The sequence below is a fragment of the Ambystoma mexicanum genome, chromosome 3p, assembly GCF_040938575.1.
Source record: "Ambystoma mexicanum isolate Mex_15411 chromosome 3p, UKY_AmexF1_1, whole genome shotgun sequence".
Lineage (NCBI taxonomy): Eukaryota > Metazoa > Chordata > Amphibia > Caudata > Ambystomatidae > Ambystoma > Ambystoma mexicanum.
Genome location: NC_090925.1, coordinates 1,076,769,229 through 1,076,794,553, shown reverse-complemented (window position 1 = coordinate 1,076,794,553; position 25,325 = coordinate 1,076,769,229). Strand labels below are relative to the sequence as shown.

Genomic DNA, 25,325 nt, shown 5'->3' with positions numbered 1-25,325 from the left:
GACATTCCCCACCAAAACCCTCTCACTACTCCTCTCTCTTGGACTGACCACTTTTGGCTCTCCTCCCACCTGAAGCTTCTTGTCCCCCAGGCGAAGCCCAACCCAGCACTGCCAACTTTCTTCTCGATCATTTGGCCCATGAAGCAAGTTTCAGTGGCTGCCTTTGCCTCCACTTTCTCTGCTCCTCCTACTCCTGCAGCGGACTGCCACTCTGACACATCCCTTCCCGACCTGCATCTTTCTATCTCCAACACTCTTGACAAACTTGCCCCTCTGATGAGGATCTGTCTTAAGCCTACCTCCAAGTGCAACTCTTGGTATGACTTGGCCACCCTGAAACTTAGGTGCAGGATAGCTGAGCGGAAGTGGAGGGCATCCGTGGTTTTCTCTGACAAACTGGCTTGCCGTCTGCTCCAAAGGCAATACAGACTTTTTGTCTTCTCCAAGAAGAGGGCCCATATTCAAGCCTGTGTCTCTGCGGCCTCTAACAACATGGTCAAGCTGTGTAAAGTCTGCAAGGAGCTGGCCAATCCTATTGTGGCCTCTGCCTCTCCTGTTCCACTCTGGCTTCTCATTTCACCACTAAAACCAAAAGACATACTGTCCTCACTTTCCTCTTCCTCCCTCTCTCCCTCTACCTCTTTCAGGACCCCTTTGGTCACCTATCCCCCCTCTTCTCCTTCTTTCCTCCTTCTGTCCGATAAACTAATGATGTTTCTAGACAAGTCTGATCAATGAAAGTGTCTTCCAAACATGTGCTCCCCTGCTCTTCCAAAACTATCAAGGACCACATTGCTTCCCTCACTCCAGCCTTGTCCGATTTCTTTAATCACTGTTTCTCCACTGGATCTTTCCACTCTCCCCACAAGCCCTCCCTTTTGCACCCCCTTCTAAAAAAGCCTCCTGCCGATCGTTCCTGTCCAACAAACTATCTTCATCACTCCTTTCCTGGCAAAGCTCCAGGAAAAGCTGTCCATCTACCAGCTAACCCCCCACACTGAATCTATTGGCTGTCTACCAGCTAACCCGCCACACTGAGTCTGTTGGCTGTCTACATGACCATCAGTCTGGATTTAGAGCAGCCAGAGGTACGGAAACTGCTCTTCTTAAGCCCCATGAAAATCTGCTCTCTTGACTGCATCTCTCCCGCTGCCGTTAACCTCCTTGACCTTTCCTTTGCCTTCAAAACAGTCAATCACGCCATCCTGATTAATCGACTGAGAACCTGGGTATCACAGATCAGGCGCTGGCGTGGCTAACTTCTTCCTCTTGCACTGACCCTCCCAGGTCCAACTTGGGTCCTTTCTCTCACCACCTCTCTCTCCACCTGTGGCGTCTCCAGGACTCTATCCTATCACCTGGCTTTTCAATGTCTACTTGGCCCCTTTGGCCCACCTGATATCCACCTTCTCTTCTAACTTCCAGTGTTATGCGGATGGCACACAGCTCTCTTTCAGGCTTCCCTAAGTCTCCTCTCCTTCCTTGATCATTCCTGACCGTCTATCCTCGATTCAGAAATGGTGCACCTCCAATGATCTCTGCCACAACCCCAGTAAGAATGAGATTCTTCTCATGTGGATGCCTGCTCCAGCTTTCCCTCTCACACTCTGGCCACCCTCCATGGGCCCTCTGTGCTCACCCTCCTCAGAGGCAAAAAACCTTGGGGTCATCTTCAACTCCACTCTCTCCTTCTCTCCTCACATCACGGACCTTGCCAAGAAGGCCTACTTTCAGCTGCCCCTCCTCAGAGGTATTCTACCTTTTCTCACCTTCCCCCAGAAGCTCACTGTCTCTATAGCTCTGGTACTCTCCAGGCTGGACTACTGCAACAGCCTCTTTCCCAATCTGCCTACCTCTACTCTTTGCCCCCCTTCAACTTATCCAGAACACGACTGCAAGACTTATCCTTGGCCTCAAGCCCAGGGACTGCATCTCTCCAGCCCTGTAATCTCTGCACTGGCTCCCAGTGGCTGCAAGGATTAAGTTCAAGACCCTTTTGCATCATCCACAAGGCTTTCTGTAGCCGGGGCCTGCATTATATCCAACTCTCTCTGCCTAAATACCTTCCTTCTAGAGCCTTTCGCTCAACTACCTAAAAATCTCTGAGGGTCAGACGTTTCACCAAGCTTAGAGTGGGGGGTAGATTTCTTTCCTCCGCAGGTGCTTTGCTCCGGAACGGCCTCCCTGCCCACCACATTAAGTTCTGGCAGCTGCTCAAGACCTTCCTTTTCTCCTCTGTATTTTCTTTCCCTTCCTTGTAACTTTCCTGTCTGCCTGCCCTGACTGGTTGCCAGGCACTCTCAGAGTCTCACAGGGTACCAGGCCCCTCCATGACTAGTCTTCCTGCACTGCTTCCGGGCCTACTGCACCTGTAGGGGCTGTAGCTGTAACTTCTACAGCCCCCTGCATTCCATGCACTTACCCAGAGCCGCGCTGCCCTGGCTGCACTTACTCAGAGCCCTGGCGCCCTGATTGCACTTTCCCCTTCCCCCTCCCCTGCAATTCCCCCTCTCCCTTTCCCTCTTGCACTTTTATTGTTGCAGTTGCACGATCCAAATGACACAAGGCCTAGTAGAATCAAGGCCTAGTAGAATCGTTGTCCGATCTTCCCTCTCGGCCCCCTTTTCTTAGAAACCTAGAAACACTTGTGTACAGGCGCGTTATAAATACCAAATCATATAATATCATATCATATCATGACAACAAAGCACATATGCTTCACAGCCTCCTTCCCCTCCTGAGGACATGCACTGTTTTTGCCATTTTCGCCTTCTATAGCACAATGGAATACAGTTAGTTGGAGGATTTAGAGAAGCAATACTCTCCAAACCTGTACCTTTGGTCCCCTGTATACCACTAGAATCAAGTAAGTCAATGTCCTGTACTAAATTCCTAATCCCAGCAATCAGGACATTGACATCATTGACGGGGCCAAACATTTTAGAAATGTTCCTCTGCCGAAAATGAGGAGGTTGCTTTCCTCTTACACATGTTAAAAGTATATTAAAAGACCCTTAGTAAAGCCCTTCAGTACAATAGATAACGTGCATTATGGGGAGTAAGATATAAAAATTTAAACACATACATATATTATATCCCTCCCTTCTTTTCACCAACACTTTAATAGACCTTAAAAATTCTTCGAGATAGTCCTTAAAAATACAAATCAACCTTTAGCGTCCCTTATGCAATCCTCGTACAGAGATTTAAAATGCGTAGATACCGAAAATACTTAAAATATTGCAAAGAAATCAAAATATATAAAAATGTCAAATATGGTAGCCCTGTGCTGCTTATACAAGGTCCCACGAGCAGCAGATCTCCCCGGCTGTGCGATTACACACACATCCGTTCTAACCGCTACATAACTCTCAGTACACACTGCTGATAAAAGTCTCTCTTCCCAGGGTGCCTGGTTGTGTTGACAGAATCCTCCAGCCAGCGTGGTCAACCCGTGCCGCTAATGATTGCAAAAAACTGGGCACTTAATGTGCCCAATAGTCCTGGTGCAGGTAGGACTAATGAAACAAGTGATACTGGTCACTGCTTAAAGCGAAAGGTAACAATATCTCGGGAGGAAAGCTCAGCGGCAACATGCTTGCCCTGGAAGCAAGATGATGCAGAGCAACACCGGTTCGATTCCCAGGTCCGCACTTAGAAACCTCTGGGTAGTAAGCTGAGTTTGAAATAACCTATCATATCATATCAAATGTACACAGTGTACGCAATGTTTGCAAGGGATTATGCAGGCGCTTAAATGTGCATGAGCAAAGGTGTACAGAGTGAACAAGATGTGCACAGGAAGTCCAGTGGTCAAGCTGTCTATCATAGTCCCCAGTTCAACACCGCAGTTACCATAAACGTCAATCTCCTGTGATGCGGCAACCAAACCTCACCTCAATCAAATAGCAATAATGATTAATGTGTTTAAATGCTGCGGGAAGTGTGCACTGCCCTGACCGAGGAACTCTTGGATAGTTTATGGGGCACCCTTAGTTCGGCACCCCATCCTAGGGACAGTGGCAGAAGCAGTAGTTATTGAGCAGTTGTAGGCGACGTCTATACTGCTGCCAATCATATATGCATTGAGGTAATAAGGTAGAATACTGCCAGAAACAACTGCAGAAAGAAAACCTCTAAAATAATCACACAGTCACACACCACCCTCTAACCTGGTGCTTGGCGTCCATACTTGGAGGTTCAGGGGCTGGCCAGCCTTCAGAGGGGACGATAGAGAGACAGCCTGTATAGCGGATTCCCCCCTCTGGCAACCCCCTCTGGGTGTATGCCGCACCTCTCCTCCTCCCTTGGAGGCGGAAGGGGCATCCCCGGGCCCAGCCGCATCCAACTTTGGGCTTCGGGAGCATTTATTAGGCGAGGAGGGGCTGCTGGGCTCTTTTGCTTTTTTGCAGCCCCACGCCCAAAGTCCCGCCCTCCCTCTCCCTTCTATTAAGGCACCCAGCAGCTGTTTCCCAACTAGGTAGAGGTAAGGAAGTGAATGCATTGATGGGGTTGTAGGAATTGCTTCAATTGTAAGAAATTGTGAAATCTGAGGATAACATTTACTTTTCAGTGGCAGGTGGAATGTTGTAGGTTAACAAGCGTTGTTGTACATAAAACTGTGCAATTATTTTGCTAACTTTTCTTTTTCTATCACAGGCGGAGTTCTGGGGTGGACCTAGCCAGGGAGGAGCTTTGATGCTGCGGTTTTGGCAGCGGGCGGTACCCGATGGCCGCACTCGAGCCAGGTTCGGGCAATGGGCACTGAGTCCCTTATTGACAGTTGAGATTCCTCGTCAACGAGATTCAGTGGTTCCGGGATATTACTGCTTGGCAGTTGCTAACCAGAGGCAGACATCCACTACTCTGCAAACCCGAAGTGTCAAGTGTCATCCGGTGACAATAAATCTTGTTGCAAGCCCGTGAAAAACCCAAAGGGCTACCTTATAAGCCTAAGGAGATTAATTTTCTTATGTGGCTGGGACCGCCCCAAATTTTTTATGACTCCAATAAATGTGATCTTGTGTTTCCAAAATATATACAAGTGTCTCTGTAATTATGATGTAGAATGTAACCTTTGAATCTATGTCTTGGACCCTGGGAGAAGGGGGAGAAGCACAGTGGGGGATGGACCCGCTAAGGCTTCCAGCATTATCAAGCGTTACCAAAGCAAACACCAAAGGGCTTTCAGAGTAGATATCGGCTGAGATTGCAACTCCTTACCCTCGAAGCGGACACCACAGGCTTTGCTACTGCTGGCCTCATGAGTGAATTTTAAAGCTGGGGGCGTGCTTCTCAGGTGCCTTCAGTGTGTGGAGTCATCAGAACCCTTTCCTCCAGAGAAACGCTGCAGCACCAACACCGCGCCCTTGCGTACCGCCTGCTCCCGTGTCAGCTCGGGTAACAGAGAGCAAGAGACACGTTCTCCAGGCACTGGCAGCGGGGCAGGCGCTGATATCCTGGGTTAGGGTGCCGTTGGAAACCCGTATCCCACGATAGATATCAGTGCAGATCAGCATGTTGGCTACGGGGGTGGCATAGGGGAGGCCCATGTCTATGTCACCATGGCAGGTGGAATGCTGTAGGTTAACAAGCGCTGTACATAAAACTGTGCAATTATGTTGCTAACTTTTCTTTTTCTATCACAGGAGGAGTTCTGGGGTGGTCCTAGCCAGGAAGGAGCTTTGACGCTGCGGTTTTGGCAGTGGGCAGTACCCGATGGCTGCACTCGAGCCAGGTTCGGGCGACAGGCACTGAATCCCTTATGGACAGTTCAGACTCCTTGTCAACGAGATTCAGTGGTTCCGGAATATTACTGCTTTGCAGTTGTTACCAGAGGCAGACGTCCGCTACTCTGAAAACCCAAAGTGTCAAGTGTCATCCGGTGGCAATAAATCTTGTTGCAAGTCCAGGAAAAACCCAACCTTATAAGTCTAAGGAGATTTATTTGCTTATGTGGCTGGGACCGCCCACATTTTTTATGACTCCAGTAAATGTGATCTTTTATTTCCAAAATATATATAAGTGTCTCTGTAATTATTATGTAGAATGTAACCTTTGAATCTATGTCTTGGACCCTGGGAGAAGGGGGAGGGGTATAGTGGGGGATGGACCCGCTAAGGCTTCCAGCATTATCAAGCATTACCAAAGCATAGGGGAGGCCCACGTCCATATCATGCCCTACAGAGATTTCGGGCAGCAGTTTCGTGCTAAGAACGCGTCACCTTCTCAGTTTAGTCCTGGTCAGGGTTATCACTTCAACAAAAAAGCTGGACTGTTGGATAGACATTTAGGGTGTTATGATACAAAGAAACGGTAAAGAAGTGATTCAAAGTTCCTTTTCTAGTGCAGACATATCAATGACCTTTTAAACCCATCTTTTGTGTTCGCTGTAAACAATGAAAGCAACGCAGTGCCAGACTGAGCCTTAGGTGTCATGATGCACAGTGAAATAAGCGGCATCCCAGGCAGGCCCATTGCACTCCATCACATGGAGGCACATACTTAATTGGCCTTACAACATGCCATCAAGCACATATTTGTAAAAGTAATCCCAGTAAAATGTGCGCACGCCCCTTTACAGACACCCCACCTCCCCAGAAATGGCCCCCACATGGTTGTTCCATGCTTACCACAGATTTGTCCCAAATGACAGACATGCGCTCCTCGATGCCGTTGGTGCCCTCGGGGATCAGGGTGAAGTTGTCCTTCCCTATGGCCTTCTGTGCTGTGCTGAAGGTGCAGTGCGCGCTCCCCACCACCTGCAGGTCACCACTGTGGAGAAAAAATGAGATGAGAGTTCAGCAATGAAGGTGGAGGCTCAAAGCTGGTTTCATTTATTTATTTATTTATTTATTTATTTATTTATATCGCGTCAGGGCAAGCTCGGAGGCGCCAGGGCGCTCACTAAAGACAACAAAAACACTGGTTGCCAAGATTCTGGAACACGTTCTAGAGTTCACTTGCATATCTAGCTGCAAATTATCTTGCTACTTCCTCATCACAGTACCTACGTGTGAGTGGGCCACACACACCAGACACCCAATATACATATAAAAGTGAATCACTCCTTTTGCTGGAGGGTATTTCTCCTTCCTTGCCCTATTACTTCACGTTACTTCCTCTCGCCAGATACAAAGGATCTATGGCCTGCAGATGGGTGATCAGACAGAAGTGGATGATCGTTCCTAGTGTGCAAATTCTGCACCACTCCCTCCCTCCCTCTCATGATTGATTGACTGATTTATTATGTATTAGGAGCCTATACACAAGTGTTTACAATGTGTAACCAGGAAAGGGAGGGGGAACAAAGGGAAGACAAGACAAACAATCTTATTAGGCCTAGTGTCATTTAGACCATACAAGAGCGCAACAAGAAGTGCAGGGGGAAGTGCAACTGGAGCAGCGGGGCTCTGAGTTGAGTGCAAGGAAGTCTGGGGTTACAGGGAGCAACCCAGCCAGTTAGTGCAGGCAAGCCAGTCGGCAATGCAAGGTGGCGAGGTGGCAAGTGCATGGGGACTGGTCGGGGGGGGGTCTGGTGCCCTGTGACTCAGAGGACACCACGCAGCCAGTCTGCAGATGAATGAGTGAGGAGCAAGGGTAGGTTGGCAGGGGAGAGGGAGTGAGAAAGAGGAGGAGTAAAGGAAGGTCCCGAGGAGTTTCCGGAACTTAAGGAGATCCTCAGACCTGTACATGGTCATTCAGAATCCATGTGCTCCCTCACAAGGTTAAGCTATAGCTCCAGTGGTATAGGTTTCTGTGAAGGCACTTTAAAAGCCAACCAGTAAATTCAGCAGGCTACTCTCCATTATGCCCTCAGTTCCTTCAAACCTACATCCATGTATTTAATAAGTACATGGGCTCATTAAATACATATTTAACTAGCTAGCAACAGAGATGTAGTCTCTGGAAGACTAGAGGTGGGGCGATATAATAGGCATTTAAAGAGCTCAGCAAAGTAAATAGAGGGTAGGAAGTGAGCATCTTCCAACAGAACTATAGCTCTAGGTCCCCTGAACGTGACATACGATTGGTCGAAGGAGGGTGGACACAGAGGTAACACGCAGATGTTTGTCATCAGAAGATAGGCGACATATGCAAGTAGCGAGTTTCGAGCATCATTGATGGGGTGCAATCATTCACAGTCTTCACAGTCTGGGCCGAACATTTAAAAATGCTGTGAAGACAAAGACAGACCTGGTGACTAATTAGCCAGGGCACTACAATTCAGACAAGTAAAAAGGTAGACTGGATGGTCTTATGGCCCGTCCATGCCTTGGTATCTATGTCTTGCTCTTGGGGCCGGCCTGAGGCATGGGCAGTCTGTGCGGCCGAACAGGGACCTGCAACCATAGGGACCCCACAGCCATAGGGGTCCCGCAGGCACCAGCTGCTTGCTTCCAGTATAGAAAGGAATATTTTTTTACAAAAGCAGCTGTCCTAACCTCTTTGTAAGAGGCTCAGCTCACTTTCTGTCTGTCCTGGTGATACAACGTGTCACCTTGCCACCTCCTGCTGCAACTCTCTCCAGACAAATACCCCCATCCCTGCGGCTCACTAAACGGTGAAGGCCACGTAAGCACTGCTCATTACTTTCTTACTTAAAGCAGAGCATTTAAAGTGGGAGCGATTTACAAGTGATGACCTATTTAAGAGACCATTGTTTTGAACAAGATGTTCTTAACGATCCCTTGTTAAGAACTACAAAGGGACATTTCTATTTTGAAAGCACATGCAAAGCACCAGTTAACTGTCTAAAATGTGTGCCTTCCTCGAGGACAATTAAGCATATGACACAAAAACATTTGAAAGGATCTGCCTTATTTTGACATGTTCATATTTACCACGCCACAAAACGTTTATTTTAGGTAGAATGTAACATTTTCCACAAATTATATATTAAGCATGCCTTTTTTAATTTTTTTTATTTGTGTTTTTCAGCACAAAAGTACCTTTACACAAAAGGAAGAGCAACTGTAAGCAAATTATATTGCAATCAAAATATATACAAAATAAAGTAGAACTATAACAAGATTAATCTTGACCATTGATCACGCTCCCAAGCATGCCTTTGTCAAACATTGAAACACAAACAAGTAACCTTTTCCCACATTACCTTTTGTTATGAGTCTTTAAGTCTTGAAAGTACATTTTCAAATAGTGTGCAGGGCTGTTGGAGGAGGGTTTCCATTTTTTCACCTGTTTGGTACTCTTCAATCGCCCAGGACGAAAAAAGCCACGGGAAGAGCAGTCCCTGCAGTTGGTGCTCTAACCTCACCCCCTTGGAACGTATTGTTAAAGTTAAACAGACAATGTTGATATTCTGAGGTCTGTACGGCGCTGTGCGATTGGCGTGGTGGCGTGTATGGTGGAGACGACTGCCTGGAGCCGGTGAGGGAGCTGGAGCTGGAACAAAGAGGGCAGTCTAGTGTTCAAGTGGGAGAAACGGGAGAAGCCAGTGGGTGATGCGGTCAAGCTTGGAGTCGACGCTGCACTGGGAAATTTGGTTTTCCTTTCCCTCCCTCGTTTGGAGGTGAGAGGGAGTGAGAGGGAGTGTTGCAGAACAGCCTTGGATAAATCCAAGCTTGCTCACCTCGTACATGCTAACCCTCCCGATTTAAGCGTGACACTCCTGAATTTTCGATTAAAAATGTTGCTCTTTTTTACTTACTCCCACCTAAATTAATGAAATCCTCAATGCAATCCTATGGGGAAATTCCTTTCTCCCGTATTCTGTCGCAAAATCTCCCTCCCTGATGTTTGCATGTATGTCACCGTGCCTCCTGGGCAGGCGGCTCAGTGTTTGTTTGTTTGTTTATTTTATTTATAAAGTGGTTTGACTCCCCATGAGGTTTTGTGGCGGGGGGCTGGTTGTTGCCGCTAGCTGCTGTCGCGAATAAGGCTCCAGAAGCCTGGAGAAACATCAGCAGATAGAAGGTTAGGCAGATAGAAAGGTGCTTCAGAGAGGGGTTGGGGGAGGGTCGGTCTAAGCTAGCTCCATAAACCACTTTGGTATTCCTCTAGCAGTCAAGTTTGGATCTCATATTTTTCTTATGATCTTACACCTTTAATTCAACGCAACTTTTTTAATTGATGTTTTAAAATTGTTTCTGCTTAGTGATCTTGCTAATTTTGCTGATGTTAACTCATGTTAATTGTAGATCTTCGATATACTCATTTAGTGGTGTATTCCTTGCATTATTCACCCACTATATGTATTTAATGGAATGCATCGGTACATGTATTTGCTGCACCTTACTGCACTTTATTGCAACATAAGGGACATTATTCAATACTTAGTCATTTTAAATATTTACTGAGCAACTTCAAATATTTGAATATTTCTTGGGTATTTATATTTAGTGGAAAATAGGGTTTAGGCTCCCTTGTGTATACTAAGATGTCAAAAAGGAAAGCCACCTCCCAGATATCCCCGATGCCTCAGGGCTGATTGCGTGCTATACAAATTAAAGAAATAAATAATCTCCCGGCATAAATTACAAAAGGTGCGCAAGAGCGATGGCTTCAATTAAAGACGTCAACCTCAGGTTTTGAAATAATATGGGTATTACTCGATGACACTGATCAAGGAGAGAAAGGGGCTAATTCACGAGCCCCTCAGGGGAAAGGAACTGGAGGGGGCAGTGGAGGGAGCTAAGGGTGGGTTAAAGGGGAAACTTCCACAGTGTAATCTATCACAGAGTAAATTGTCATTTTCTAACCTAGAGACTAAACTCAAAGTGGGAGATGGGGGTGAGAGGAGGGAAACATTGTATGACTGCAAACTAGTTGCCAGTCAGAGGCTATATCATCAGCACGGGGTGTTGAATTACACATTTCCTATTGAGATTCTCCTAGCAGCTGATAAATTGAATTCCCCCCACTGGCAGATCCGGTGGATGGGTGCGCCAATGCAGTTGTTAGCCCAGATAAGGGACAAGCAGCCCCGCCACCTCCACTGATTGTGATAATTTGAAAACCACTTCCAATTCTCAACCGGTTTCTGCCATTGGTTGGGTGGAAACAGAGGTTGCTGGACAATATACTAAAGACCCTGCGCCCCAGTGTGATGTCTGCTTGTAAAAGCGAGATTCCAACACCAGGGGCAGTGTGAAACGCTAAATTCTAAGGTCCCCACTTTTCTGATAAACGAACTGAAAGGAGAAATCAGGGATATGAAGCGGTCCATGGCCACAGGGAGAGTAGTATCCCCATGTCAAATAAAACAAATTGGGGATCCCTCAGTTAGCAAAAACCCCAACCTGAATGCTGTCAGTAAAGTAATTGAGAACCACGTCCAAAAATGATCCCAGCCCAATTCATGGAATACCCCACAGGCCGCATGTTCATAGGCACCCTCAAATATAACAGGGTTGGGGAGTGGAGTTTGACGGAGCACCCCATACAGCAAGACAGAGTGGTTTTAGCACAAGCAACCAACAAGCACATAGGAGTGCCGGCCCTGGGGAACATGTCATATATCTAACAAATGTATAAACATTGAAGCATGAGGGCAAGAAGAGAGAGATAGTGTCATTTAACAAATGCACTCACTTGTTAAGACATAGAAAACCTCTCTGTGATAAGATCTGATATCCTGAATGCAATATGTTTATGTCAAGATCCGCAGTTGCGGTTAGATTTGATCAAATGAAGCCTGAGGAATGATCACTTAAGTTTGGTCTGCTGTCAATAGAGGTGAGAGTGATTCAAGCACGTAAGTGACTTGAAGAAAGGGTTAAGAGGCAGACCCCTATTTCATAGTCCAAGGCAAACCCAAGCCCCCTCGCTAATGACCATCGCACAGGCTCCCGCCTCGTTTTGAAATGTCTCACCCTACCCACCCAATTGCCGGGTTGGAAATACCACTCAAGATGAGACCGAGTCGTCACACAATGAGGTGAATCTAGCATCATGGACTGTGGCAGGCCTTCTGAGACACCTGGTCCATCCAGACTGGGTACAAACTATGAGCGAGTTTGATGTATTTTGTTTCCAGGAAACTTGGGCTCTCAATTTACCTATGTTGGAAGGTTTTTCCGCATTCCAAATCCCGGCGTTTAGATCAAGGAGTGGGGTAAGGCATCCGAGTGGAAGGCTATGTGTTTGGATTAATCTATCACTAAATGCACAGGTTACTGAACTAGAGACCCATTCCCATGATTTGCAATGCCCGACATTCGAGCTTAATCACGAAACCAGAGTCTGCATTTGTAACATCTATAGTAGACCATATGGTAAAAGGGCGAGGGCAGTCTTAAACATCCTAGAGAGGCTGATATCAGAAGTCGACCAACACTATGGGGGTCAGCTGAAATTGGTGGCGGTAGGGGATATGAATTTGCAATTCGAGCCTCATGCGGAATTGCATGAATTTATCACCAAGTAGGATGCAATTTGGGTGATCCCCGAATGTACCACCCCTATAAAGAAACTAGTCTATAAACATGCACTCCACGGTGCAGAAATATTGTTTTGTGTGGGGCTGCGAGCATGTAATGGCCAGGTTCCCCCAGATGTTCCCCCTGATCCAACGTACCATAGCGGTGATAAGCACAGTCATATTGACTATGCTGTGGTAAACCTGGATACATGGGCCTTGGTTACATTTTCTGAGGCACATGGGAAGAGTGATAGTGATCATAATCTGCTTGTTTTGACTTGTGAAGGTACAGAAAAGAGCAGTCAATTGCAGCCAAAGTGCTTGCCATATTTAACAATAGACGGAGGATGAAATGGGGAGAACCGGCACTTGAAAACTGTTTGGATGAGACATACTCACAGGCGATGGTATTGAGTTTGTAAAGGGTGCAGGGCCTGGAAATGATCACACTGTATTTGAGTCCATAGTCAGGATTATAACCATCTTTGGCAAATGACTCACTAAAGACATGAATGATCTCCAACTAAGAAAAAGAGGTTGGTATGACCAGGATTGGAGGTCTTCCAAATCCAAGTTATGCGATGCTCTAAGAAATAGATCATATGAGTTGAGAAATGAAATTCAGATTCTTGGAAAAGATTATAGGAAAACCATGAATGGGAAGAAAGCATCTTATTATTTCAACATGGGGCTGTCTTTAAAATGCTCCCTGGCTGATAATGGGGTTTGGAAGTGTGGGAAAATCCTGACGATGGGTGCAAATGAGCAGCAAAATCTTCTCCACGGTGCAATCCAAGAAAGGACGCGGTTTGACCACTTCTAGGGATTGTATCACGAAAATTGATTTGATTTCTTAAAAAACCAGAAAGTAGTCAATGGGTCTGCCCCCTGGTGTTGGGATATACCACCACTTTCAATGACACTGGACGAAGTCGCACATGCTGTAGCTTGTCTGGTAATGGTCAAAGGCCCGGAGCCCGAAGCTATGCCGGCAGACGCATACAAGAAAAGACAAGAAATATATGTGCTTTACTTGCATACTTTTAATGCAATCTTGCGGACTGGTCTTAAACCACTGGCATGGAGCCTCTATGAAATTGTACCAATATTTAAAAAGGGCGATCCCAGGAAACTATCGGCCAATATCTCTGCTATGTGTTTTTAGCAACATTTCTGGCAAGGTGTTGCAAATGAAATTGGAAGCATGGGCGGCTGACCAAAATGAAATGAGCCATTTGCAGGTCGGCTTTGTGAAACATTTGATTACTATTGATCAGATGTTGAGATTGAGCCTGATCCGGGATAAGTATGCAAGGCTAAACATGCACTTGCCACTGGGTGGTCACACTTTTTTGTCCTATTGTTCTTATTAATTTAATTTATTTAATTTATTTATTTTACTGTTGATCCTATGTATTACACTGCCCCTTCCCCGTTCCCCCCGCACTTTTCCCTTTGCCCACTCCACGACTTGCGTGATCTCAATGTCACTTGGCCTAGTAAGATCGATGTCTCTGTCCTCCCCCTGTTCCCCTCCCTTGCGTTGTCGCGCCTTGAAACACGTGTGTATAGGCACGTTATAAATGCCATATCATATCAAACAAGGGCACAATTTATCTCCTCTTTGTCGATTTAAAGGGTCCTGTTGAATTTGTTGAAGGCAATCATCGAATTGTATGATTCCACAGCCAGGGTAAGATAGGGCCTGGGGGTAAAACCCCTGACACCTTTGGAGTAATGAAGGGTGTCAAGCAAGGATGCACGTTAGCCACATTACTTTGTAATTTATTTTTGAAGGGAGTGCTGGATGATTTCCCGATGGGGTTATCAGACGCCTCCATGTTGGCAGGTCAGAAAATAGGAATCCTTTTTTTTTTTGTTTTTGCTGACAATATTGTTGTCCTCGCATGCACCCTGATGGGCTTCAAGAAGCAGATTGTCCATTTTGTTCAGTTTTGACAACAAAAAGGTTTGGAGGTGAATGCCTCCAAAACCAGATCTATGGGGTGTGGCAGAAGTTCAGGGTGGCGTTCACATATGATTCCTGAAATTAATGAGGCCCAGATAGAAGACGTTTGCAGCTTTGAGTGTCTTGGTGTAAAAAGGTCCTCTAATGGAATGTTGTCACAGCACATCGCAAAGGTTCACGTGTCCATGGGGAGAACATGCAATGGAATCTTGGCCTTCTTCAACAGAGCGAAATGCAGCTCTGTGCCACCTGCTGTTGAAATGTGTAGAGCCCAGGTTTTAGCAGGTGCCCTCAAAGGAGCAGAAGCGTGGGGGGCAAGTAAGAATAAAATGTTGGCAGTGACAGAAAATCATGAGGCTCCCGAGCAGCACCCCAGATGTACCACTGCATTCAGAATTGGGTCTTTTTTGTTCATCAGATTTCATTGCCCTTAAGCCCATTCTTTTGTGCATATGCATTTGGGTGTGGGAATGGAGAGATTTGCTGTCTCAAAGTCATGTGATTGATTTCTCTCCAGTGTTTCAAGCATATAAAAGAGCGTGCCCTTAGGTTGCACCTTGAGAGGCTCTGGTATCACCCTGAGTCAATTGCTGCTTCTTGTAAATCAGTAGTTGTTGCGAATTACACTCAACCTTTTTGGGGTGACTATATTACAAAATGTCTAAATTTAGCTATGGGGTACGAATAGAGAATGCATTTCTCTTGGAAGATCCCATGATGCGCATTTAACTAATCAAGATGCTGCTTGGTAATTTACCTTTATCCTCAGTGGTTTCCAAGTACGATGAAAATGTGACATCTATGTGTCCTTTCTGTCCTGCTGAGAGAGAGTTGTTGCAACATTTCCTTTTTATTTGCCCACAATATGATATAATTAGGAAAAGGAACTCAAAAACCTGCATGTGGGATTGGGACATGTCATCGATGATGGTTGCTGAACATCTCTGCCAAAGTTTAAAATCTGTGGATGTCATTTTTGCTGTTTCCGCTTATTAGTTCATTGCTTGGTATAAAGCACAAGTTCTCGTCGGCTTATCATCCAGAGGGGAATGGGATATGTGAACGGATCAATGGCTTGCTTAAAGAAAGGATAGCCAAGTTGAAGCTCACATTAAAAAAGGGATAGCTGCGTTCCCTGCCACTGGCATTGTATGCACTTCGGAATCAGCCAGGCTCTGACGATCACCTCACGCAGCACGAGATAGTTACAGTGCATTGAAGAAGAGGCTTTTCATTGAGAGATGTGCAATAGTTGTATTTATTTGTGATGTGGAAATTATTGTTTTGTGCACCACTTTTATCTGACTTATTTTATTCTACTTTGATGTTGTGCAACTTTTAGGAATTCATTTCCAGATAAAGTTGTTTTCATGGTGGTGATTTTTTAAACCAGTCACAGAGGGAGAACCTATATACGACTGTGCGAATTATGAGGAATTCTATGATGAGATCCCCAGGGTAAAAGAGAATGCCCTGGCGAGTGAGGAGATCGTCTTTATTGACGGGTCTTCAAGAATCGACCAAGAAGACGGACAAAGGTATACAGGCGTTGCCGTGATAAAACACCTAGCGAATGGGGAGTTTCAAGTACTCGTTAGTGCACGAATACCATCTCACTATTCTGCGCAAGCTGCAGAACTGCTGGCACTGATACTCGCCATTGAGAATCATGCAGACCAGGAAGAAACTGTGTACAGTGACTCAACCTATGTGACGTCCACAGTACATGCAGGACTAGCGCGATGGATAAGGAGGGGCTACCTCCGAGTAGACGACACGCCAGTGCAACATGCAGCCTTATTGGACAGGCTGATAAAAGCACTACAGCTCCCAGTGGGCATAGCGGTCGTGAAATGCGCCGCTCATACCAAGGAGACAGATTTCGTGTCACGCGGAAATCATGAAGCGGACACAGAGGCCAGGTGCATGGCATCCAAAACTGAAACAATCATGGACGTGGAGTTGGCACGTACCCATGAACGAATGATGGAAGCGCGAGCCACACCGGAGGCCTATAGCAATATGGGGCAGACCCAGCTAATGAAGGTCCAATGAGAGGCACCAAAAGAGGAGAAGAATTTATGGAAGCGTCAATGGTGTTTTTTAAACCCCTCTGACGGGCTGTGGAGGCAAGACAGCACTGGTAAACCAGTAATGCCTGTCGCACTCCTGAAGGTAGCATTAGAACAACTGCACTACCCCATCTACATGACAAAAGAAAATCTTGCTGCAAAGCTCGCAGAAGACTGGTTCACGCCGAATTTAGCGGAGCATGTTGCATTTTTTATGGTGAACTGCATTATCTGCAAGCAATTCACCGCTGGGCACACATTAAAAGTAGTGAGAGGAATCATTCCCAGACCAAATGGACCATTCCAGCACTTACAAATCGACTACATCGATATGATTCAAGTGTGCAACGGGTACAGGTATTTAATTGTGGTGGTGTGTCCCTTCTCTAGATGGATAGAAGCAGGCCCCTGTACACACCCCAATGCTGCCTGTGCTGCTAAGTTCCTGGTGAGGGAAGTGTTCCCTAGATGGGGGGTGTGCAAGGTAATGAGATCAGATAATGGGGCCCACTTTGTAAATTCAGTGTTAGAACATATTAGTTCATTGCTTGGTATAAAGCACAAGTTCTCGTCGGCTTATCATCCAGAGGGGAATGGGATATGTGAACGGATCAACGGCTTGCTTAAAGAAAGGATAGCCAAGTTGAAGCTCACATTAAAAAAGGGATAGCTGCGCTGCCTGCCACTGGCATTGTATGCACTTCGGAATCAACCAGGCTCTGACGATCACCTCACGCCGCACGAGATAGTTACAGACAGAAGGATGAAGATCCCTCTTTCCCCCAGAGATAGAACTAGTTGTGATGCCCAGCCGACTAGGGAGGTTCTGGGAACAGAGATGCAAAAGTACCTGAACTGTTTGACATCCAGTACCTCTGTCATTTCAGGCCAACTGCAGCGACGGCGAAAAGGGGGTGGCGCAGCACAAAACGCAGCAGGGAGGGCTGAAGCAGACACCGAACAAGGTGTACATGCGCCCCTCGTCTTCCCTGGTGACAGCGTTCTGGTGAAGAACTTTACCAGGAAAAGGTGGGACGAGCCAGGATTTAATGGCCCTTTCATTGTAGAAGACTGCACGCCCTCCGCCGTCAAGCTCCAGGGCAGAAGGGCATGGATCTTCCTAAATGACATTAAACCCTACATAGGAGAGAGCCCTCCTGCTGCATCCAACTGCAAAGAAGCAACAGACAACAGGGAAGAACCTCAGCACGTGCAGACAAGATCCATGGCGAGGAAGAAGGACGCATGAGCAGAAAACCAAGACAAGGAACCCGAATGCAAGTGTGGCATAAAACTGGACAGGTTCACCAAGCAAAGGGGAATAAGGACATAGCGAACACTCTGTACATCCCAGTGGCAGGGTAAAGGGAAGCACATCCAAAGCCACAACAACATTGATAAAATGAACTGTTGAAAGCACGACATGCCCAAAGTGATACAAGAATCCAGACCCTGATAGACTGTAACCAAAACCTTGCCTGAGAGTGCAACACAGTATCCTGAAGCAACCAGTATCGAGACTTTAATCACAGAATTCATGGTACATTCCAGCAGAAATCTCAAGTGGGATGTGCTAACCTACTTTCAACTCGTGGAGTTATCATACCTGTCACTCATAGGGAGAGGAGCCAGTGTCACAGACTTTATTCGAGATCCCGCAAACAAGAAGGTTATCTGGCAACTGCTGACTGTCATAACAGAAGCCTTCATCAAACTGCCCGAGCACAGCGAAGAGGACACTAATTCTCCCACCTCAAGTGATCATTGATGAACTTACATATACCCTATTTTTCCGCATCATAGAGGAATGCCCAGGACTCGTCGGGAGAACCACAGATACCCTAACCTTTATCAGAGATCCAAGAAACAATGAATTTCTCAACCAAGTATGGTACAAATTGAATTACGTGGTTGCAATCCACGCAGCAGGAAAGTGTAAAAACTGTGCGAATCAAAAGAAAAGCTTGTGATCAGGACACAACCAAACAGGGCAAATGTCCCTATCACCCGAGGACACCCGGCTGGTGCACAATGTCCTGTTTAGATTAGTCACAGACAATCCAGAGATGGTGGGGAGGCCTGCAGATGTTGGCGTCATCACTTTTCTTAGAGATCCGGCCAACACCCCACACATGGGCACACTCCTCCAAGGCATAATGCTCCAGGTGGAGCTGTCCAACTTGCAGCGAGAATTCCTAAGGAGATTCCAGTGAGACTTTTAGCCGAGGGACAGTTCGAGGAGACAAAAACTGTTAGTGCTGCAAAAAAAGGCCTGTGATCTAGAGGTTAGAAAATCAGAGCAAATGTCATTAACACCAGAAGACAGACAATATGCATACCGTGTTTTCTTCCACCTCATTGAAAACTTTCCAGGACTAGTGGATAGACCCAGCAATGTTGACATACCCGCATTCCTCAGTAATCCAGCAAAAAACACGCAACTGAACAGGCTCCTGAGGGCTATTGCAGCGCAACTAAATAGCAATTATGGACATCCACTGCTGAGGAGAGCCTTAGAAGGAGGAAATCCAAAATAGAACTTTGTCGTCATCATTTCACTGTGTAGCAGATAGAGAAGAGAGACACTGTTCCTCAACTTGTTGCCGAGAGACCGAATAAAAGGAGCAGACACAAGAACTCCGCCATCGTATTTTTCCTGTTCTGCATCCTTCTCATTTTTTCTATTTTTTCATATAGTGACTTCTGCTTTTATTTTTGTTCCTGTTGAACAACATCTTAGTTTGCGAATTTGACTCAGTTTCTATTTTCTCCACATGATCATTTTTATTTTTTATTTTTGTTCCTATTCTTACAACTTTCTTTTTGTACGATTAACTCATTATTTCCTATTTTTGCCACACGTTAATTGTATTATTTTTAAAACAAATATATTTTTATTTTTATTTTTCATGTTCGCTTTTGTTTTTATTTTTTATTTTTATTTTTACAACATTTTATTTTTGTGTGATTTCTAGCAGTTCCATCTTTTCATTCCTTCGCATTGAACAGGTTCCAGCATGTCCTCAGAACCAAAACAAATTCGAGGAGTGCACTGAGACCTTACCTACTATAGATATGCATTACCTACTATAGATATGCATAATAAATGTGATGTATCAGAACTGCTAGCCTAACCCTTTTCCTTAGCCTAGCACAGGAAATGTACTGGGGACCCAGAGACAACCCACGTCACTTCCGTGAGGGGGGACATTGGAGAAGCCCTCGTCACTCTGATAGTAACGAACTCTAGAAATAAGAGACCAGAGCAAAAGAAGGAATAAATAACTGACTATGAACTCATTCGAAATGGGGGCCCAGAACAGTAACTTGGTTTTACCCCCAACAGAAGGGTGCCCCGCTTTCCTGGAAGAAAATGCTGCAAACTTTCACTCAGAACGATTATGTGTATATGTACAGTGATCATAATTGTTTTTCTATTATTAACAATCAGAACTGCTTTCTTTATTGGTGCACGAAGTGTCCCCCTATCAGTGCACCCACCAGATAATGAACATCTGGGGCCTACAAAAGCACCCAGACCCTACATAGTGATTCCAGTTCCAAGAAAAGCTAATGATGAAGCAAATGATTTAAAATTTAATATAAATGCAGTGATACATATACACACGAGGTGATGAATGAGAGAAAAGGCTGGAGACAGGGTCAGCACGTTATGAATGATAATGTAGTACTGGCCACGGCATGCACCCACACTCAGAATGCACACAAACAAGGGCAAGTGTCAATGGCTACAAGGCCTACAACGAAGGCAGCAGAAAAGGAGAGACTGCCTGCCGAACTTTCAATTCCTGAGAATAGTGGAGATAACCAAGAAAAGCCAAGTGAAATGCCAAAGAAGGAGGGAATAGCAAGATCCCTCAAAAGAACAGAAGTGGACACAAAAGAACTCACAGAGAAGACCCACATGCTAATAGAGTATTTTTTCCCATTCATATTCCAAGCAAAGAAACTACATGAGGAGCTGAAAAACAGAACTATAGAAACTGTAAATGCAGGCACACCTGCTCCAACGCAAGGAACAAGCCGCAGGCCTACAGCACAGCCACAAGTTGGGAGGTTGATGAACCAATGGTAGTTATGGGAAGTTTATGGAAGAATGCAAAAGGGAAGGAAAGGAAGCACAAATCCTCCCCCTACCACAGCGTTGCAGTCGAGGCAGCCTGCTCCATCGAGATACCCGAAGTGGAAAAGCAGCACAGATGCATTCAGAGACGTAGTCATAGCAAACTACAGAAGAATGCTGAGAATCAAGAGAAGCCCTCATGAAGATAACAATGAACTTAATGACTACCTGGACAGCACAGCCCATCTCGGAAACAACATATGGTACCAACACATGAAGGAAGTAGGACGAAGGCAGTCAGAAGGAGAATGCTTTGTCTGTGCTCTCCTACCATACAGCATGGGAAAGTCCAAGATTTTCGTGGCTGTAGAAATTGATGTCCCTACAGCACACTGTATGTCACATGTAGCAATGTGCAACACTAGAGGACAATTTATGGGAAGAGATGCCTCGTTGATATGGGCCAACGAAAAGGATTACCCAGATGAAGATGGCTACGTCCAGGACATTAAAACAAGAAACCGAGCGCACACCAGAAATCATGTAATCAGGTACGAGAACCCTGGTGTCAAAGGATCAGGGATGAGATGGGAAATAAACCCAAGACTGAAGGTTCAAGGAAAAACTGCAGAGGAGGCTCAAATCTAGAAGAAGGGAGGCCAAATGCAGAACTGGGGGTCAGTGGTCTCCCCAGATGGATGGGAAGACGGAGTAGTAATCTGCCGAGCGTGGATGGACCTTGGAGCCTGCAAGGAAGCAATAGAGAATTCACAGAGGTTATGCAAACCTCTGTGGCCAAAGCTAGTAAAGTTACTAACATGGGTCGAAGATAGAGGGGGACCCCTACAGATAGTGCCACTGGAGAGCCCGAAACTATGCTTCAGAAACAATGGCACAAGGAAGATGGGAGAGAATCAGAACTGCGGACGAATCTTTGAAGCTCCAGGAATGACACAAGGAACCGCAGTTATTATGGACCATTACTGGGCGTGTGGATCCAAAGAATACATAAGGCTGCCAAAAAACTAGGGAGGCATATGTACACTAGTGAACGTCCATGTTCCCGCACTAGTGATCCCTAAGAATGACCTGAAGTTGGACAGTTTCCCGAAAGCAGATGCTCATCTAAGAAGAAGTAGATCTGTGGAACTGATATCCAGGATGAAGAGGGAAAATTACTTTTCTCCCAAATCAGAAGAGGCATTCCATGCAATCCCGTACAAACATAGGCTTTTCAGCCTCACCTTAACGGTATTCACAACACTACTCCTACCCCACATCCAAGTTGGAGTGAATGCTAAATGGTTACAGATAACCAGGTGGGAGTTATTGCAGACCATCAATACCACTATAAAAGAATTCATCACGATCAAAGAAGAGCTGCGAGCAATGAGACTGATGACCCTCCAAAACAGATATGTGCTTGACATGATCACAGCAATGGATGGAGGTATTTGTGCAAAAATCAGAGAATCATGTTGCACATTCATACCATCACACGAGGAAGAAAACGGAATCCTAACAGAGGCCATAAGCATGCTGACAAGCCTGAAAAACCAGATGATCGATGAAAGTGACGAAGTAGACGATGACAGCTGGCTTGGAGACCTATTCTCATGGGTCCCACATTGGATGGCAGATATATCCAAGTTCCTGGGAGCTCAATTAGCAATGATATTGCTAGGATTCTGTGTTATCAAGATAATCATACCACAGTGCCAGAAAACTGCAAAGAAAGCCATAGGGATGAAAATAATGATTGACTTCAAACCAGGATGGAAGCCCAGAGACCTGACTGATGAAGAAATAAGAGACTTTGTGAAAGCCAGCAAATTTGCGCCAGAGGGCACAAAGTTCACATACCCTAAGAAACGAAGAAGGTATGAAGGAAAATGGATCTACTGCAGCCCAAATGGACAATGTCAGCTAATGACATGGAACAAAGATGAACATGTGAAGACAGCAGGGAGTTTGAAGGAATGATAAAAATATGGACTCCAAAGGCTCACACATTCACACCATCATGTACCAACGCAGAGGACGATGAGCATGACACTGAAGAAGCAAAAGAAATGAATGCAAAGGAGATTGCAGAGGTGGTCGATGAACTGACCAGAGGGGGGAGTGTAAAGGAGGTCCCAGACATGGCCTGCACCCCTTCCCCTCATTTCAAGGTACCAGGAACACGCTCGCCAAGGTATGTGATGTATGAAGAGCAAATGAACCTACAAAGAGCTGCAGTGGGGCTCTGCCCAGTATACATCAGAAGATCCATACCGGTTGAAGCACCCATAACCAGACAACCCTGGGCAGCACGGTACTCTATCAGACAGCCATACCAGCCGCTGATACGAAATGAAGAGTACCTACACATGGTCCACGAAGAGACCCCAAAAGCCTTAATGGAAGGCCAGTGGAAATGACACAAGGGCCTGAACAGATTTGAGAATGAACAAGAGTAGCTATCGAAGATAACACGCCAGTGCGAGTAACTACAAAATTGAATGGAATAGGCACAGAGAGGAGACAATGTTACAACGCCAGGAAACAGTGTTACGAGACAAGATGGAAGCAACCGTCCTGTTAAACGTGTGTAAATAGGCTTGAAACGCACGGTGCTAAGAAATCGATATTGCTTGCAATAATTAGTAGAAGATAGAGCGGCAGCGCCAACCGTATATCTACCTCAATAAGGCACATTATACAAGTGCGACTCCATTTTGTAAAAGCAGAAAGGTACCCAGGCGGCCATAGGCCTGCCAGGCCAAGTTTCAAAACCCAGACAAAGGCAAGAGAAGGAGCCGAATCGAAACTCAACAAAGAGCGGCTCATGCCTAGGAAATCGAGGTCAAACGGAGAAGGGGAGGAGAGCATCATCTCACAATACTCCAACTTCAGAGCATACCATCCTGCCTCATGAAGGTCAAGATAAGGGGGGCCCATGCAGGTGGTTAGGCTGACACAGAATTAAATGCACTAAAAGCTGGAAACTGAAGCAGATTCATGGTGAACCAACACGTGTCCAGCCAGGCGCGAAGATGTACCATCGACTGATGTCATCCAGGACCGAGGATGCCATAACTTTTCCCGATAAGAGACTACAGTTTCGAGGCCATCCTTATCCAACTAATTGACACGTCGCCCTAAAACACTGATGGATGGAAGGGAGGCAGGGTGAAACTTGGGACACCAGGCACAGGGGTGTCCATTCTGCATGCTGCTAATTAAAAGTGGAAATGTATGTCTAGGGGTGTAACCTGCCCCATCACAATGGACCAAGTTATCTTAAGTCCTATAGATATTGTAACCAATAGGACGTCATAGTTGTAGTGACGTCTATCTCGCGTGATGTAGAGGGATGGGCGTAGACGCCCACCCGATAAGAGTTATCCAATCCACATGCCCTATTATCATATACGGATATAACACCTATACTTAAGTTACCGTTCCTAACCAATTATATTGCATGTCGAGTTTTGTAAAGTTAGACGTCAATGATGACGAACATTGCCTATAAGAATCTCTGTTCAATTGAAGTTCGAGGAAGTCGGAGCGAGACCGGTGATCGCACTACAGCTGATTCCCATTTGTTTCCCTGGTTGATGTATGTATCATTAAACAGACTTCCCTTTTGCCAAACTTCTGAGTCCTCATTATTCAGTCGTGTCAGAGTAAGTGAATCGTGAACCCCTGTCCTCACATGGTGCAGCTATCTTGTCTTACAAGTTCTAGAGGGTTAGTGATGACCAATGGACCCATCAGCGAATTCCTCTCCTCGTGAACAGAACCTGAATGGAGTTTAACTTTATCTGTAGCTTCTGAAATAAAAGCACATTGCTAGTTTGGACAATATGGTCAAATGTATCCACAATAAAAATAAAAACAATTGGGAAATGCCTGCAAACATAGCAGTTAACTTAACTTAGCATATACAATCATATATGTTTGCAATGCTTTCCACAGTCAGATGGTGTTTTCTAACAACAATTTCAAAGAAACCTTTTACAAACTATGTTTCTATCCATTACATCTGGAAAGAGATGTGTTCAAGTTCCTGAATTGCAGACTGGTCTCAAATCTCTGCTTCGCCATCTAACCCAAGTGTCTGATCTCGGCCAAATCCTTTTATCTCACGATTCCTTATCTTCCAAAATTAAATGTCTATTTAAGGTATTAGGCTCACACACTCTGCTACTTAAAAAAAGGCTCACTACTGATATTTCCACATAGGTACATATTAATAGTGACAACTCATATACTGGACGTCACTGATTTTTTCCTTTCCTGCCTTATGGCAACATGTTTTTAATTTAACTTCCCCTGATACCGTTGCATATTGAAGACTCAATCTATAATATTTTCTGTAATATCACTGATTTCACTATGTATGCAAATAAATGAGGGGCCCACACACCTTTTTCCAGGCCTGGCTGAAGATATGTGGGGGCCCATTTCAACATGATGGTTGGGGGCTCGCTGCTAAGAACAAAAACAATCCGAGGCACCCGTGGGATGCATACATCACAATGGCGACACAGATATGGTTAATAGCCGCCGATTATCACGGGACGGCCAGCCAGCAGGGAGCTTAAACACTAAATGCCCACTGAAGAGCTATAAGCCTATCTTTGTCAGCAAGTGGGTGATATGGAGGAACCAGTGTTAGAAGGCAATGAGGTGATACCATGTATGTATATCCCGTGGAAATTGACAGCCATAAGGGCTCAAGGAAACGCAGCTTGTAATACGAGTGTTGCAAAGCATACTTTTTAAGTCCCAGAACTAAAATTGAGAAATTAATATATTGCTGTGTTACAA

The 25,325-nt window shown here is 45.5% G+C and overlaps 1 protein-coding gene across 2 annotated transcripts in view; it reads right to left on the bottom strand.

Annotated features, from left to right (window-relative positions):
• Positions 1 to 25,325, bottom strand: part of DPYSL3 (dihydropyrimidinase like 3) — a 406,198-nt gene that overhangs the window by 19,821 nt on the left and 361,052 nt on the right. For both annotated transcript variants that reach the window (XM_069652430.1, XM_069652431.1), the window contains exon 10: positions 6,633 to 6,774. In XM_069652430.1, coding sequence (XP_069508531.1) covers positions 6,633 to 6,774 — 142 coding nt within the window. The remainder of the gene's footprint in view (positions 1 to 6,632; positions 6,775 to 25,325) is intronic.